General features: G+C 41.4%; 1 protein-coding gene across 2 annotated transcripts in view; it reads left to right on the forward strand.

Annotated features, from left to right (window-relative positions):
• Positions 1–17283, forward strand: part of DUSP29 (dual specificity phosphatase 29) — a 27038-nt gene continuing 9755 nt past the window's right edge. Inside the window, exons 1-2 of one of the 2 annotated variants that reach the window (XR_005257471.1) lie at positions 1–290; positions 7423–7636. Coding sequence is in view for 1 of the 2 variants with exons in the window: in XM_038141517.1 (XP_037997445.1) it covers positions 7452–7636 (185 nt within the window). In the remaining variant the exon portion in view is untranslated. The remainder of the gene's footprint in view (positions 291–7422; positions 7637–17283) is intronic. The other variant, XM_038141517.1, reaches the window with a different exon arrangement.

The raw sequence follows: 17283 nt of genomic DNA on the forward strand, positions 1-17283 counted from the left end.
CATCAAAGATGATATTTGTTTTATTATAGTCAACATGCAGGCATCATGTTATCTTAGTCATACCAAGACTAGGTAACTAAACTGCCAGGTTTAATGTTTCAGGTCACATCAGGGAATAGTTTTACCAGCAGATGTAAAGATCGTCATTTGGAGTGGGTAGCACTCAAGGTCAGAGTCAGCAAATCCTCCTCTAAAAATAGACTTTACTTGCACAGTTAGTAAGGCTTCTTTTGTCGTTCTGCTGCACTTCACAGGACCCAGTTACTTACTGCACCCACCTAAGCTTACAGGTAAGGCTAAGCAATATGCATTTCCTGCTGTACTTCTGCTCCTTTTTCCTTCTTTTTGTAACCTGGTTTAGTAAAGCAGGGAGAGAACTGAGAACTGAAAAACTTGCTGAGGTAACTATTAATTTCATTAGCTTGTTGCAGAGAAAAAAAACATTATTACAGACTCAAAAAAGGTTTTGAATGTATAATGTAAAATTTCAGAAATTTTAGAAAACCAAACATGTTGTGTTACAGAAATTACTTTATAAATTAGGAAATTAGGTGCAGAAAGTGTAACTATCTTGGAGATCATTTCAATGTAAAAGTTAGGAAATGAAAATGCAAATTTTAAAGACTTTAACATCTGTCCCAGAATATTTTGCTTTTTCTTCAATAATTGTTCCACCCTCCAGTCAAATCTAGCTTTTCCAATTGAATTAAAAATCTCTCAGATGATGCTGTGTTTTAAGTTTACTTGGACACTCTAATAATATTTAATAAAATCTCAGCTTAATCTGTTTTCAATTAACCAGTCCACTCAACAATAAAGAATGAGGGCAAAAATAAGTTTTTTAAAAGTCATATGTGGCTTAGAAATTCATTGAAATAACTGGTTAGTTTTGAATATTCACAGCAGAGGTTCTGGGAAATAATTGCACAAAGGCAACAATTATTCTGGTTTTAAACTGTTTAAAGATGACTGCAATAGATGAACTATTTTGTAGTCCAGGAATGCTTTAAGCATAAGAATGCAGGGCTAAAATAAAGGAACTGAAGTAAATGAATTTTGGTGAAGACTTGGACAGGAACACAGGATTGTACTTTTTGCTTAGGTATCCTGCAAATCCAGTTTTGGAATTTGGTAAATTCTTTTTGGGGTCTTTTAGAAAAATATTTTTGAATGACTTCTCCATCACAAGAAGTATTTGTAGAAAAGTAACCTTTTTGGCCTAGTGTTAGGGAAAAAAGCCCCAACAAAACAAAACAAGACATAACCCCACCCAAGGAGCCTTTGCAGCAACACAGCTCATTGCAGTACCCTGGGGTGCAACAAGTGTGTGGTTAGAGGGGAAGCACACAGCTCTTCATGGCTGCTGCCAGCCTTCCCAGAATGAGCAAAACAGCATGGGGTGGTGTATCAGGGAGCACCATTCTCAAAGCATTTCATTAAATCATCTGACAGAGCAAGCTTTTGTCACTGCAGCTGACCAGCTCTCAGCTCAACTGATGTACTTTGAGTTACAAAAAGCTTAGAAACCAAAGCACTGTTTACCCTCCTCCCAAGTGCAAACACTGTGCTCCAGACTTGTGCATTGGCTTCTGCAGGAACTTTCCAGTTTATAAAACAGCCCTCTGCTTAGTCATACTCAAAAAGGGCAAGCACTTTTTCACCCTGAAGGGAGGTATGCGTCTGGCATGTGGGCTGGAAATGGAAGCACAGAACGTTTCTTAAAAACTCAAGAACTTGCTGAGTAGATCCTCCCTCACTGTTTCTGTAGATTCTCAGTCATTAGATCTGATTTTTTTCTGCCTTCAGCACTGAGAAGTGCTTACTTGAAGACCAGTTACAAAACTAGATTCAAGTCTTCAGCACATTTTTTGAAAGTATAGAACAGGTATTCTCCATCGTTACCTTCTCTTGGGTCCTTCCCTCTAGTACACGTTTGCTACAAACAGTGTTCCTCCATGAGTCCTTACCTAAGGTGGTTATTAAACTGAAAGAAGGAAGTAAATAAAAATAAAACCATTAGTTTTGCAGTTGTCTGTAAGGCAAAGCCTCAAGTTTTTACTCCCAGGAGAGTAGAAGTCCAGCAACTTCAATAGTGTTAAATTCTGTCTGATAAATAAAAACATTCGAATAAGTCTGTCCTGTATCCAAGATCAGAAAAGAAAATGGAGTAATTTCTTAGTAACAAACTTTTCATGCACAGAAATTATTTCTCAATCAAAATTACAGGGTTTTTTCCTCTTTTTTGTTCTTCTGCTGGATTTAGTGTTCATGGCAGTAGGCTAAGTAATTTAGTCCCCAGTTTTGAGGGTCAAACTACCAATTAATTCCAAGGGCACTGTGTTTATCTCCTTTTGCACTGAGGTGGGTATGAAGCCCAGTAGATATGACATTACTTTTGTAGAATCCTCATGAAAGGCTCAGCGCTGATAGCTAGTTCTCTTTCCTTCCCTTGGCATCTTGGAAAAAGACTTGGGATGATATTACAGTTCCATTCCTTTTCAGAGCTGACAGCAGGTAGTAAGCAAAATCTGAAAGCATCAGAACAGGAATAAGATTAAAATTTGCCTCCACATTTACAAACAGGTTGTATAGTTAGGTGTTTGCTAAATGCTAAAAAGTTTCACTTCACAGCTAAACCAGGTGAATTTGCGATCGCCTGGTATTTTCAGGGAGAAGTTGCTTTTAGACAACTCTGAGTACAAAACCAAGGCTTGTAGACATGTGCACATCAAATTAAATTTAATAAAGGCAGCATCAAAATCACCACTAGCCCGAGTGATCAATATCATAAGAACTGGGAGAACTTCCAAGAGCAGGACACATGGGTGGCAAAGAATTTAAACTATTCTGCTGTATAAATGTGGACTGAAGTGGGCATTAAGGCAAGGAAACCCTGTGCCCTGCATGACAGAACAGCTAATACTTCTAAAGGAAAGAGTAAGGAAAATTGTCTTCTCTCCATTTTTCTTCCCAGTTTTCATTTGTTTAGCCTCTCTCATTGCATATTTATGCCAGTGCCATTGGGCTCTGACTTTATTGAAGATTTGAAGCTTCAGGCACACAAATACAGCTACAAGTTGGCAGCTAGAGTACCTGTGGTGGGGACAACAGCAATGATGGAGGAACTCCCTGTGCCAGGGAGGGATGCAGGAAAGGAAAGGATATATAGGCCCTTGCACAGGAACAAGACAATTGCAGTCCTTGGCTGTGCATGCCTGATTTTTTTTCTTTTTAAGTCTCTACAGCTGACTTGGATCTTAACTCCCAGGCATAAATTGTTGCCAAATTGTTTGGCATCTTTATACATGGCACTAGGGCTTGCACAGCACATTGTGCAGAAAATATTAATATTAAGAAACATATTATTTTGTTACGTAGCTAATGACAGCTTTCAGTTTCAAAGTACTCAGAAACTTCCACTATATGTGGAAAACCAGCATTAGAAATGCACACAGCACCATCAAGGCTCTGATGTTCACCTCTAGATAAAAAGCTCAGTTTTCCTCCCCCATCTATTGGACTACCAAACTGTAGAGCTCATGATTGACATTTCCAAAAGCATTAACTCACTCCTACAAATTTTGTTGTGGGACTGGACATCCCTTCAATTGACCAGATTTGAAAATGGGCCACTACATTCTGTGACTTCACAGGACCTTACTGGAGATTTTGGGTTGAGCAGTTCAAGGGCCTCCAAACATGGTGCAGAAGGCAAATCTTTCACTGCCATATTAGTGCTCCAGCCACTAGACTGTGTTCTCTGTCATGGTCTGAATTAAACAGCAGATAGAGTGGCAGATTTTTTTTTCTCCTTGCACTTTATTTCCTCCCTCCCTGGTTTGTTAAAAATAAAATTTAAAAAAGCTAAAGAGCTGTATAAGAAATTCCATCTGGCAGCTGTAGAGTAGATAGTGAGCATAAAGAAGAGATTCCTTTGCTGTGCCTAATGCATGCTGCTTATCCAAATTAGCCACGCAATTACTTCTATCAATGCAAAACTAGTTTAATGTTTTTTTCCTAGTGCACAGCACTTGAGAATGACTTAAAATGCAGTGTAATTTGCCACAGTGTATGTCCTGAAGTGGCTCACTAATGAAAAGAGGATTAACTCTCCATTATTCTGAATTACCATTTTGTGAAATCACTAACAATATTTTCATTTATATACATATAACCCAAGGGGGACAAATATTCCAGCCATCCAAGCGATTAACAAATAAAATTTATTAGATAACATGCACTTTGGTCTTATTTATGAAGAGAAAGATTAGGGTATAAAAATGCAGATGACTGGATTTTTATCATCCTAGTTCTGATAATACCCTTAAGTCCATGACAGCAGAAGTGGGGAGCACTGGCAGTTCAGTGTTGTGTGCACACGCTGCAGTGAGGGCAGCACCCGCAGGATGCCAGGCTCAGCAGGCACAATCTCACAGGCTTCAGCACCTCTGGGGCCTCACCAAGGTGTGCCCCACACCCAGCTCTGACCAGCCACCACAGGTGGCACAGAGAGGGAACAGGAAGGTGTCACCAGCTCACCCAGCCTGCCCTTGGCACAGGCCAGCAGAATGAGAGGGAAGCTGTGCTCTGGGCACAGGGAAAGGGTGGGATGAGCTACAGAGTGCCCTGCCTCACTGGGAGGGAACTCCTGGCCCCAGATGCAGGGCTCTGTTCCTCAGTATGCCCTGAAGCTGGGCTCAGACCTTCCTGCTGGGGAGAACCTTCTGAGACAAGGGCAGTTCCACAGTCAGCTGACTTTTCATCTGTCCCCCATGAAATTAAAAGGCTGTCCTGAAGTAGCATTTACAGCAGCAGGCAAGGTGCAGAGTTCTTTATGCAAAGGACGTAAGGACAGTCCCTACACCCGAGAGCTTCCACATGACCCTGGGATTAGCTCAGTTGGTCAGAGCAAGGTGCTAATAATGCCAGGCTCACAATCTCCATGTGGGCCATTCACTTAAAATTATTCTTGTGGGTCCCTTCCAACTCAGGCTATTCTGTGATCTAAGGTTGTGTGTCCCCAGCGCAGTGCAGTGCCACGAAGTGACTGCCAAGCTATCACAGCACTGGTACATCATTCAGCCTGCACTAACTCATCTATAGCCACATGAAGCACCACAAGGAGTGGGAGCCTGCTCCAACAAGCCTGTGCAGAGGTAACCCTGCAATCTGGCTGCCATCTGACTGCACTGGGTGAGTGCTCTGCAGGAGATGGTCTCCTCTCCACACAAGTCTGTCAGAGAGATCTGAGCTTTCCCTGCCTGGGCTTGTGCTAAACATTCATCCCTTATACCCATAACAGCATTAAGAACAACCAGGCAAAAAAATCCAATTCACTTTTCACTTTTTATTCCAAGAGGGCTGGCCTATGGAATAGTCTTCCTGGAGCTCTGCTTGGTTTATGTAGAACAACTAATATGAGATGGGGTTAGACATCTTTGATTCCTGGGAAGATGCAAGCCCTTCTGCCCCCAACCAAATGCTTCATGGCAATTATTTCCAGAGTTGAAATAGCAAACTAGCCCTTTTACCCCCTTTTCCCTCCTCCTAGTTAAACTCTGTTACTTCATACATAGTCTAGAGTCAAATCTGAAATACATGTTTTATTAGAGGAATTTCAACTGATGCTTTCCTGTGCTCTAATTCAATTTAAAAATCCCTGCAGCAGATAACATTGGCAAGGCATAAAAGGACATAGCATACTTGAAAGTTCAGGGAGCATGTGGCTTCCCAGGACAGACAGAAACAAGGATTTCTCAGCAGTGGTCGAGCTTTCAGTGTTAACCAAGCTTCAAACTGCGCCGGTGTTCAGTACCACAAACGATCATTTGCAGATGTAATTGCCTTGTTCTGAGGTGTAACAAATCAATGCACTGTGGCCACCAACTGTGATTACTGATTACATTGCTTTCTCTTCTTCCTTTCCTCCATCCCATGTTATGGAGCCCTGAATAAAAGTAGTCAGTCCTTCAGCATCAAGGCAACAGGCTCTCAGTTGTGATTCCTTACTAGACAAATAGCAGTTCTTATCAATTTCTAGATAACAGCCTAATTACTCCCGAAGTCACACTGACTTAGATTTGTATCTCTGATAGACAAACATTATCTACACTGCTGAGTCTGCATGTAGAATTAGCATAATTCTGGCACAGGAAGGAAAAAGGCTCTCCCAGGGCATGGCTACTGGGGCAGATAGATGGGGCTTGGTACTACACATAAGCATGCAAGAGAAGCCCAAGGTAAATTTACTACAAGCTGGAATTCTCAGAGCCCTTTGAAAATCTCAAGAGAGGACCACTTAGCTAAACATCATCATCATGTTTTAAGAAGCTTGGCTGAAAGATAGATCCCCTTGCCAGTGAAAGCAAGCCAGTTTTTTAACAAAGGTGTACATTTGCCAATCGAAAACAGACTCCACAATCTTACACAGCTTTGGAGTAGGAAAACAGCAATCATTTGGCTTTTTCAAGCTTTGTAGAGAAACAGAACATGACAGGCACAAAAGAGCCCAAACTGAGCAAACAAACCCCATGGGTACATGGGATGTCAGTGAAAAATGGACATCCTGCTTTCAGCTCTACAATAGCCACATGAAAGCATTAGCCAGATTTTTTGAATTAAAAGGACACAAACATTCAGCAGCCAACACAAAAAAAAATTGGGAGCAACTACAGGATTCATTGCCTGCAAGAAAGGTGGATTTTTGGCAGGCTCTACTTGCACACTTCATAAGATCAAGCCCAACTCTACATCTTGTTACAAGTCTCTTACAGAACCACAAGGTTCAATTTCTCCCTTCAAGGGAATGAGACATGAGCAACTGCTACTCTGAGACACCAGAGAGTCCAGAAGAAGAAATAAAAACAGAGCCCACAGGGAGATGCAGCAAACAGGGAATCTGCAGCTGGCAACATTGGAAAAGGAGGAGTAGAAAAGAGTATAACAGTACGTGCAATATTCACCTGAATGGACACATTTCCTCTCCGTACGTTGCTGAAAATCATGAAGGATGAGCCTTTAGAAGGTTCTTAGTTAATGATTAAAAACCCCAACAATTTAAATTTGCATTCAGTTCCCCTAGGTGCTTTAGATCCCTAGGCTGTTAGACCTACCAAATTCTTGCCAGTGGATTTTTCAACAAATCCAGAAACAAAATCCAGACAAAGACTGAACATCGATAATCACAAACCTTTGAGTTTTGTTTCCTTTGCTGGTGAGCTCATCCAGCAACGTATTCCTCACCTCACTCTGGTGAGGCAGAAATCTGGGTGCAAGTCTGTGTTTGTCACAAAACAGGTACATCTGTCTCGAGCAATGCTCAATTATACCTGATCAATGCTGCTCCCAGGATGCCACAGTTGGAGCAGGAGTCACTTGCTTTGTGCTTCCTTGGGTTAACATTCTGTTTTGGTTACATTCCAGTTTCTCACACATCTTGAGAGTGTTACTTCATGGACAAGATGTCATCAGGAAGCTGGATTGCTGGGAAGAAAAATGCATATACAGCAGTCAAAGTAGATCCTGATGGGGACTATTGTACCCCAGGGGCATTTGAACTGGAGAGGCTCTTGTGGAAGGGCTGCCCAAAGTACACTCACGTCAATGAAGTCTGGCCCAACCTCTACATAGGAGACGAGTAAGTGTACACAGTACCCCCTGTGTAGCAGATAAGTGTACCTGGTACATCTCCTCTACACAGGGGATGACCAAGCTCTTCTAAACACAGCTCACTGACAGAGCAAAGTGTTTGAAACCACTGACAGATGTCAGAGCCTAGCATGGCCCTCACTGTTACTGCTGCTTCAGGAAAGCACAAAGGAAGTGCAGCCAGGTCTGCTCTTAAAGACAGAGGGACAGCACTGGTTGTGGCACCAGGGTAGGCTGCAGAGGTTGAAGCTCATCATGATCTATTTTTAAATGGTTGGTTTCAAGGAGCAATTTGTTATTTATCTCTAAGTGAAAGTTGTTCCACAGTTACAGAGCATGGCCTGTATCTGTTTGCCACACCTTAGGTTGGTTTAGGCCTCAAATGTAATTCTTGAAAAGACTGAAGAGACAGCTCACCCTGCAGTAGTATTTCTGCATTTCCAAGCCTGTGCTTGTGGACATAGAACACTCTGCCTTTCCAAATTGCTCAAGAGATTAAAGCAAACAGAACCCTGAGGAAGGCAAAGCTGCAGAGATGTGTCTCACTGATCAGACCCAGTGTGGTTCGGAAAAAAACCAAACCCACAAAACAGACTTAGTTCTGCTGAGCACAGGACTAAACTAGAAGCAGTCTATTCCAAGAAGCAGAGAAGACTGGTGCAGCAGGAGACATGCCATCAGAAAATCCCCCAGCCCAAGCCCTGAGCAGAGCAAGAGAGCTTTTCTTACCCCTTTGGCATTATTGGTCCAATTCCCATTTTCCTCTACATCCTGCACTAACATGACATATATTTTTACATCATCACTCAAAGACACAAGTAGGAGCCCCAGTGGCTCCAAACTTCTCAATAATTTTTAAAGGTCCTAAAATTCATCTGTTGCCAGCTTATAAAAGAGGAAAGATATACAGCTTTGAAAGTTACAAGACTCCTAATATCATCCACCAATTACTTCTGTGGCACCAGAGGCAACAGAAAGACACAAGAGTTCTGGTCTTGTACCAAGCCGAGGCTCCCACTTTTAGAGATGGGGATGGGAGAAAGTGTGTGTGCGCGTGTGTTGTGTGGGATAAAAAATTAAACCATGGGAACAGCCTGCCCAAATAATTCAGGAAGAAAAGGGGGTTGAGTTTTTCTCTCCACATCCTGCCCTGCCCCTCTGTTAGATATCTCTAACGCAAGATTTACCATAAAGAACAGCCTCTTCTGGCATTTATTTCCTGATTCCTTGTTTAGAATCACCATCAGAATTATTCTGAATGAAGCTGTTAGAATAATTTTCCTCTAATCTCTGTGATGAAGCTATAGCTGTGCCTGCTGAGCAAAGGGATGTGACCAGACAAGAAGTCAGTCTCTCAGCTCAGGACAGCAGTCACTGACTTTCCTGTAATCTTCCTGTAGCAGTGGCTTCTTACACCTTGTAATTTAGTAAAAGGTAGAAGGCGTGACTCTGAATACACCACACACCTGACACTTCATACAAACTAACCTGAGGAACAAAAATACAAACTTCTTGAGAGGTACACAGAGCTACAAGCTGCCATATTGGGCAGTGTGTTTCTGGTGAGGACTGGTCTTAAGTGAAGAGGAAAACTAGTGGTGCTTCAAGGGAAAACAAGATCCCCACCATCACAAGACAAAAGAATGAGAAAACCAATGGAGAAGGAAAACCAAGTGAGGAGCAGGTGCGGGGGGACAGAAATAAAAGCTCACCAGAAAATGGTACTCCCCAAAAGAGAACAACTGTTGTCAGCCAGGCAAGGGCAAACTTGACCTGGCAGAAAATCTGAGAGGAGAACTGGTCTGCATGCAAGATGCAGGCTTTCACTACCCTAACTAAAATTTGCTTTGAAATAGGCAAAGTCCACGGACCTTTGTATCTTTCCTATATCTTTCCTGGAGCCAGCTCCATATCTTACTCCTGAACAACAGCTTACCCCCTCAGTGTGGCAGGGTTTTTTTATTGTTTTAAGATCTTGCTTTAGAACTGGTGGCCAAAGAGATGCCACAAGCTATGAACATATGTTGGGAGCATTTGCATCTTTAGCCATGCTAAATTAAGGTTGATGTTGAAAGAATTTGGTGGAACTCATCAAAAAAATCAAATGAACACACACATGCAGAGTTTATCTTCAGAGCCTCCACATCTGTGCTTCATTCCTGCCTCCTGCATTTACAAGGTTAACAGGACTTGTGACTGCTTATGGAAATGCTAATTAATTACCCTGACTACGTAACCACATCTTCCTTCTAATGCAATCCAGGCTATCAAGGAGCCCTGTGAGGCCACTCCATCCTTTTGTTACGAGGCTTCACTGCAGATGTTGCCCAGAGGCAATGAAATCTCTATGAGCCTGTCAGACCCAGAATAATCAAAGCCTCAAAATATAACATGCTGTGTTCAGCTCCAATTGAAATTTTCCCCCAGCAAGTTCCAAGGGCTTTTAAAGACCAGATACTGGAATTTGTATGACACAGCCCAGCGACAGGAATAAAACACTCTTGGCCAAGATTTTGATTCAATTGCTACCAGGATTAGTGTTTGCATGTATCTTCCTCATATTTAGAAGTCCTCTAAAGGGATAGAAAGCTGCCTTGTCTTCCTCCTTTGTTTCACTGGCCACCTGGTTGCTTGCACAGGCAGTTTTACTGGCAAATCCCAAACTGGCTTGGTTTCCTGGGATCATGTGGAAAGTCTCTGCCAGTTACTCATCTTGTAGTTTCTTATTGCAGCTCTTCAGTGATGGCCTTATTACCTGACATGATGTTTAGGCTTCAACATTTCTGAAATTCAAAGAATATTTCAGCTGAAGACAAAGGCCTTTCAATTTGTTTTCCTCCTAAACATGCACTAGATTTCCTTAGGATTTAAGGCCTGATCACAATTTCAGGTCTTGCCAGGTCTTGAGGTGTGCTCAAACTACTCCCAGAAAAAAAAAGAAGTCTTCTGAAATGTAATTCTTTACAAGTTAAGTATGAAAAATAATTTTTTTTGGGTATGCAGCTGAACTGAGCTTGCAATTCACAAAAGCCATGGTCTGTGCCTTGCCATGACTCATGGTCTTCAGAACTGATGCAGGTAAGGAAGATAAGTAACCCAAAGCCACAATTTGGAGTGCATGATAATTAAGATAAATAACTAAACATAAAATATATGCATAACTAAAATCCATTCTCTCCTCTTACCTTTCTGCAGAGAGGCAATACAGCATGGCTTTTTCCAAGTGACTAAGTAAAAAGACAATTTACACTCACCTAGAAGAAAACAGATGTCAGGGCAAAGGGACTTTCTCAGGCTGGAAAACAGCTACCTCCCACTGTTTAGCATTATGAACTCCTAGCATCTACATCAGTATTAATCATGTAAAAATAGAAGCATATACAGATTTAGATTATAACAACACTCTTGAGGACATAGTTTTAACTTGGGTAGCATGAGAACCTGCCAGTGGTAACACCAGTTTAACAATCCAGAAAATCAGATCTTTAACACTGGACAGTAAACCTCAATGGTTCAATGGTTTCCAAGACAAGTGACACGTCTCCACGTAACATCTCTGTCTATCAGTGATTTCTAACATTTGATGAGTGACTGAAGTCAAAACCAGGAACTGACTGACCACAGCATGAGTGCTTGGTGCCTTTGCTGTATTGAAAGCAGAGAACTATTCTCTCTATCTAGCTTGTATCACTTACAAAAACTACATCTACCATTTCGGGCTAGAGGAAAATGAAATACTAAATCTTTTCTATCCCATATTCTGATGATCCCGCTCAGTGTTTTCAGTAGTACCTAAAAATTCTTTTAATTCACACTGAGCAGGAGGTACCCAGAGAAATGGAGCAACACCTCAGAAAGAAAAGGGGATACAATGCTACAGTATCTCCAGACTCCCTCAGTGCTAGAGTTACCAAGGAAAATTGGGTCAGTATTATTGGAAATTCTAAACATCTCTCCTCAGGAGGGAGAACTGCCAGATTTTCTTAAGAAAGTGTCAATATTGCCTATATTCAGCAAGCTTCTTTCTGACACTGACCATCTGGTAAATTATCATCCTGCATTGAGCTTTCCTTTAGCGCTTAAGAAAATGGAAAAGTTCGAGAGAGGCGATTCCTCTCCTAGTAACATGTTGCCTCAGATTTCCTGGTGTTTTGTCAATCTGGGTCACGTCAATCTGTGGCTTTAACAGTCTATACTGAAACATGTTGCATTGCACAACCTTTGCATGAAGTTTAAGAGACTTGGCTCTACTTAAAGTTGATAAGCACACCAGTCATCTGGTTGAGCAGTACCAGCTGTAAGGTGCTACCTTACCTGGGGAGGGAGTTGCTCTGCCCTCACCCTCCTGAGGTATTTTGGAGGACTACTTCCTTCCTTTAGGTGTACTTATGTTTTCCTCATGAGCCATGTATCTTCCCTTTGTTAGCTGCTTTCAGTATACTTGATACTCTGTGTGAAGGTATGGGCTGCAGTGCCTGCAAGTTCTTTTCCCCTCTCTTCCGGTTCCATTGATTTGGGCAACTTTCTAACAAAAGCAGCTGAGACTAAAGCTTGTTATGACAGTATTTTTGAAAAAAGAGAGGGGATTTCATACAGTGGAGACAGCAACTTGAAAGAAAGCAGTCTTTTTCATGTTGTAACTACTTACACATTGTTTCTTCCAGAAGAACACAGAGTTTGCTGAAGCACTTGCTATCAATCCTATGAAACTTAGCATTAAAACTGACAGCAGGCACAGTTAAAGTCTCAGGCAAGCCCTCTACTTGCTCTTGCACAACCCAAGAGAGGTAAACAGTCTTTTGGGAACCATCTGAAAATGGATGACACTTTTGTCTGGGTCAGTTTCCCCTTTTGGTGAGTCTGTTAGTATCAATATATCCGTATGTGAAAGTGATTTTATCTCCAGTTTTCACCATTGAGGTGGGATTCCCACATCAAAGTACTCCCCCTTGCCTCAGAACTTCAAAAACATGTTTATGAGTCCATCTGCCCAACAGTAAATGCAGGGTCAGATTCAGCAAAGCACTGATCTTTTGCTTAACAAAGAGAAAAGGACTTCTGGGTATACTTAACTTTTAGCATAAGTTTATGTGCTCTGAACTGAAGAGCTGATGAGCTTTTACATGGGACTAATCAGCACAGGTCATCTCTTACTAAACTGAATTACACTGAAATTTTCATTGTTAGCTCCCAGTGCCACACTTCACCTTCCTTGCATGGGAACACATTCAAGGCAGACACTGGAGACCACAGCTGCACCATGTAAAAGGAAATCAAGTGCTAATAGCACAGATGGTGGAGATATACAAACTGAAAACAATTGCTAGAGGAGCCAAGTGCTTACAGCTTCACCTACACTGGCATTTGTAGCAAACTCCTCTTTACAATGGCTACTTAAAATTCAACCATAATCACAAAAATGGAAGTATTAATCACAATTTAATAGGAAACAGCAGCACCCAAAGAGGAGAAAAGAAGAATGTTGTTAGCTTGACTATTACACTCTGATAGTGAGCAAACTGCAAGGAAAAAAACCCGATGCCTTTTCTAGTCAAAATTGAATTTGAAATGGAGTCATAAATCCTCCAATAAGGTAATGATTCATATAGTCCTGAACAATCCTATGCTATTAGTAACCTCAACCAATCAGATAGTCACAGATGTTTATGCCTGATTTATTTCTCTCTTTCCTTTACAATATTGATACCTCAGGCATGGTAAAAACTGCAAGGAAGGCCAAGAGCATTCCCCTCTCCTTGGGGTGTAATCAGAAGTATCATGCATGATGGAACACAGCAAACCCCACGGGCTCTGGTTACAGTGTACAGAGGGATGCTTTCACAACAGCATTGACACTGCAGACTCAGCCGAGAGGGGAAAGCAACCCAGTCCTTCCCACAAAGCCAGAGCTCACTGCTGGCTATGGGCAGTCCAAGCAAACTTGTTGAGGGGCACAGTAACATTTCCATTTACAGGCACACGGGTCCCACACGTGGGGCCTTACCAGGCTGTTGCTTGCTGTGCTAACGCCACCAAGCTGCTGCAAACGCAGCGTGACCCCGAGTTTAACTGCTACACTATGGCAGTGTCAATCTCAGCACAAGCCTTCTCTGCCTGGTCACGTTTATGATCAAAGTACTGGCTGACAGGAGGTAAAAAGCAGATAAACCTGAGCCAGTATGACAAGTGGTGGTCCAGCTGGGCTCTTGGCCTAGATTTTGGGGAAGGATTTTACAAGGAAAAAAAAGAGGAATCATTTTCAAAGAACAGTAGCAAAATCTCTTATGAAAATATAATTATCAAGTATAAGACTAGGGGATAGAGAGAAAGATGAAGGAGCTAAAGTACTTCCTAATCTCCATATTAGGTTTGAAACCAAGCACTTTTGCTCATGAAAAACACTATGTGTCGCTTCAGCTTTCTTCACAAGAGGCAGATTCTAAAGCCCAAGGCAAGCACCTCTTGCAGTCCAGTGAACCCTATTTTCTATTACACAACAACTGTTTCTTCATATCTCCATACAACAATATTAGAAACTTTAGGAAAAGCTTTCCACAGATAAAAGTGTCCAGGGTATCTGCTGTAAGAAAGGTGCCTGACACCCTCTTTACAGGCTGCGTGCACTAGCTTGGCCTGCAGATGCAAAAGCCACGTGGCCACAGGACCCTGACTGACAGGACCCTGACTGACCCTGCTCTACTTAGGGCAAGTATTTTAGGTCTTGCTTCCACTAACAGGTTCTACAACACCTACACACAGTTTGAGTGATAGCTATTCCAGTGAAAATGTGGAGAACTTAACAGATTTGAGTGCTCAGCACTGAGCATTCATTTTCTGGAAGTTTTTCAGATTAGCACTGTCAGTAGAAAAAAGAAAATATACATCCATATAATAAAGAAAACAATTCCATTGGGTAAGGTTCTATTCAGTCCAAAGGGTATTGCCAAATCAGTCTGCATATCCAGCATAATTAGAAAGCCGATAACATTTTAAAGTCAGCCTAGCCCAAGCATTGAAGAAAACAGAGCATAAATTCATAAATTCCTTGGTACAGTGTAATTTGCTGTTAAAAAAAAAAAAAAAAAGAAGTTATTTCACAGATGATACAGTTACATCTGAGCATTTATAATGAATTTTTGCAACACCATTCAAGGTTGATACATTGCTGCTTCTGAGTCCATTTCCAGCCCAAGTTGGGAAACAAATGGAGCAAACAGAGTAACAATGTGCATATTCCCAACCTCCCACAGGTCAAGGGCGGAACAACTGCTAACGCATGTGCGATGCAAAATGATTAAACAGATAAAATAAAAAAGGAGGAGGAATAATTCCATCCTGAGCCTCAAATTCACAGAATGCAGCTACAGGCAAGACTGGGAGATGGAAGGGAAAATTCAGAGGAGCTTGGCCAGGCTGAGCTGACTGCTTATGCAAGTTACTGAAAGACAGTGTCCCTTATCTCTGAATACCTACTGGAAAACTGAGGCCACCCAAGATTGCAAAATTAGGTAGTAGGAAACAGAACAAGACTGTGTGACTGACAGAAAAATGCATTAGTTGCATCCACTGTGTCAAAAGGCAATCTCCAATCAAGGAAACAGGAAAATTTGATTTCATATAAAAACAAGTGTCAAATGTTAATGACTGTAACCTATTGTTCGACATGGTCCTTGCTCAGAACAACTTCATAATTTAATTCTAATGCTATTTATTAGCCTGAGCAGTGCTTGCAGAAGCCAAAGTGTGATGGCACTTTCAGTCCATCAAAAAATTTGGTATTCTACTGACCCTAACTACTCTGCAGTCCTACTTCCAACTCAGCATGTAGGTCTCCACTTGCAAGGGTTCTCCTTGTGCATGGGTCTCTGACCTGAAGCCCTCAGTCTTACATGGTTTGTAGGATACATGCTTTGGGCCAAGTCTGATCAATGAAAACCACCTTTTCTATATTCCAGCATCAGGAAGGTAAAACAAAGACAGGCAACTGTAGCTCACCTCAAGGACATCAACATGAAGAGCAGTAGTTATTCACTGCACCACTTCAGCCAGGACATTTAACCTGTTTTATTTTAAGTATTCTCCATCCTTTCAGTATAGAACTGAAGTGTCTTTGCCAGCAATGTGTACATACAGGGAATCCTAAGGCACAAAACCTCCTAAAAGGAGGGAGAAGAAAGAAAGTCTTCCTGAGCCAATCACTGCTATAGGAATACAAAGGGAAGGAGTAAGCGTTATTTAACGTGAGGTGAAGGTGGCAACTCACAAAACTAGCAGCAGGATGCTGCTGCTTCTCTGTACTCCAGGGTCTACTAAACTTATTAGGTAGGCATCACCACACCAAGAGAAACTTTAATTTACTTTTTACATGATTGAACAGGGGATGTGTGGCATTATTTCATGGCAAAAATACCAATACTGTCAAGACATTATCATTCCTGACCAGAAAGGAATTTCTACAGGGCAATATTGACTCAGAACAGCCAATGATCATGGGCTTAATTTAAGTAAGAGCAAGCATAGGTAAAACCTTCAGTATCCACATCCCAGTGAAGTGCTCTAATCATTAGGTGCTTCGCTGCTCAGAGGGGGGTTTTGACTTAGAGCTTGGAAAGGCAGCCAACTTCAAGCTATTGTGGGCTGTCACCACTAGAATTATGAAACACAGCAGGTAGCCCACCACAATGTCCTGTGTGACAGCAGCTACATTTACACATGGAAGTGTTCAGGAAACATTCACGGAGAGAGGTAGTTTTGTTTGGAAAAAGATTTTTTACATCATGCAGTAGTTATGTGAAAATATATTAACAGAATAAAGGCTTTGCCATTTTTTCTTTTTGGAAAAAGCTTTGTAGTTTTCCTAGGCACTAATGAAACTTGACAGCTTTTTCAGAACAAAAATTTCCCCAAACTAAAAGCTTTCTCTAATAGAAGAAAAAAAGTTTTTACATGCTTGGCCATGAACTCTACATTTTTTTAAAGAATTTTATCCTAAAGCAAACACTTAACAGTGGATATTGAACATACAAATCCAAGCTTTCCTCTCTTCTCTGATTTCCCTTGTCCAAGGGAAGAGAGCACAAGAACAAATGAGAACCTTTGGCTAAATACATGAATTCCAGCTTCTTCTGAAGCCTAATATCCATTTTCCTTATATAGTTCTTTTTGCTTTAGACCTCCAGTTTGACCAAACAAGACAGTAAGATGGAGGTGTGATAGGAAGTTATATTCACACAGGGATAGGATTTTAAAATTTTATTTATTTTTTATAGAAATGGAGAAAAACTCAGTAACTTCTTTTGGGGAAGAAGGGTTTCTTTTTGAATCCCAGACGATTTTACTACTCACATATTACTGACTGTTATTATATCTGCAGTATCATTTGATAGGACAGAAGGGGAAAACAGCATTCATGGGTCCTATTTCAAGTTCTGCCACTGATTTCCTTTTCTGACTTTTGATAATTCCTTCTGTTTCTTTCTGTATCCCAAGTTTCTTCTTGTACAAGATGGACTGAAGCTGGTATTGCCTATGTGCAAAGGTAACGGGAAAATAAATCCATATTCAACATGCTCTAAGGACCTGGGGGAGATAATTAGGAACTCCAAAAAGAATGACAGCTTCAAACAGAATGACAAT

This window comes from Motacilla alba, chromosome 6 (assembly GCF_015832195.1).
Source record: "Motacilla alba alba isolate MOTALB_02 chromosome 6, Motacilla_alba_V1.0_pri, whole genome shotgun sequence".
NCBI lineage: Eukaryota > Metazoa > Chordata > Aves > Passeriformes > Motacillidae > Motacilla > Motacilla alba.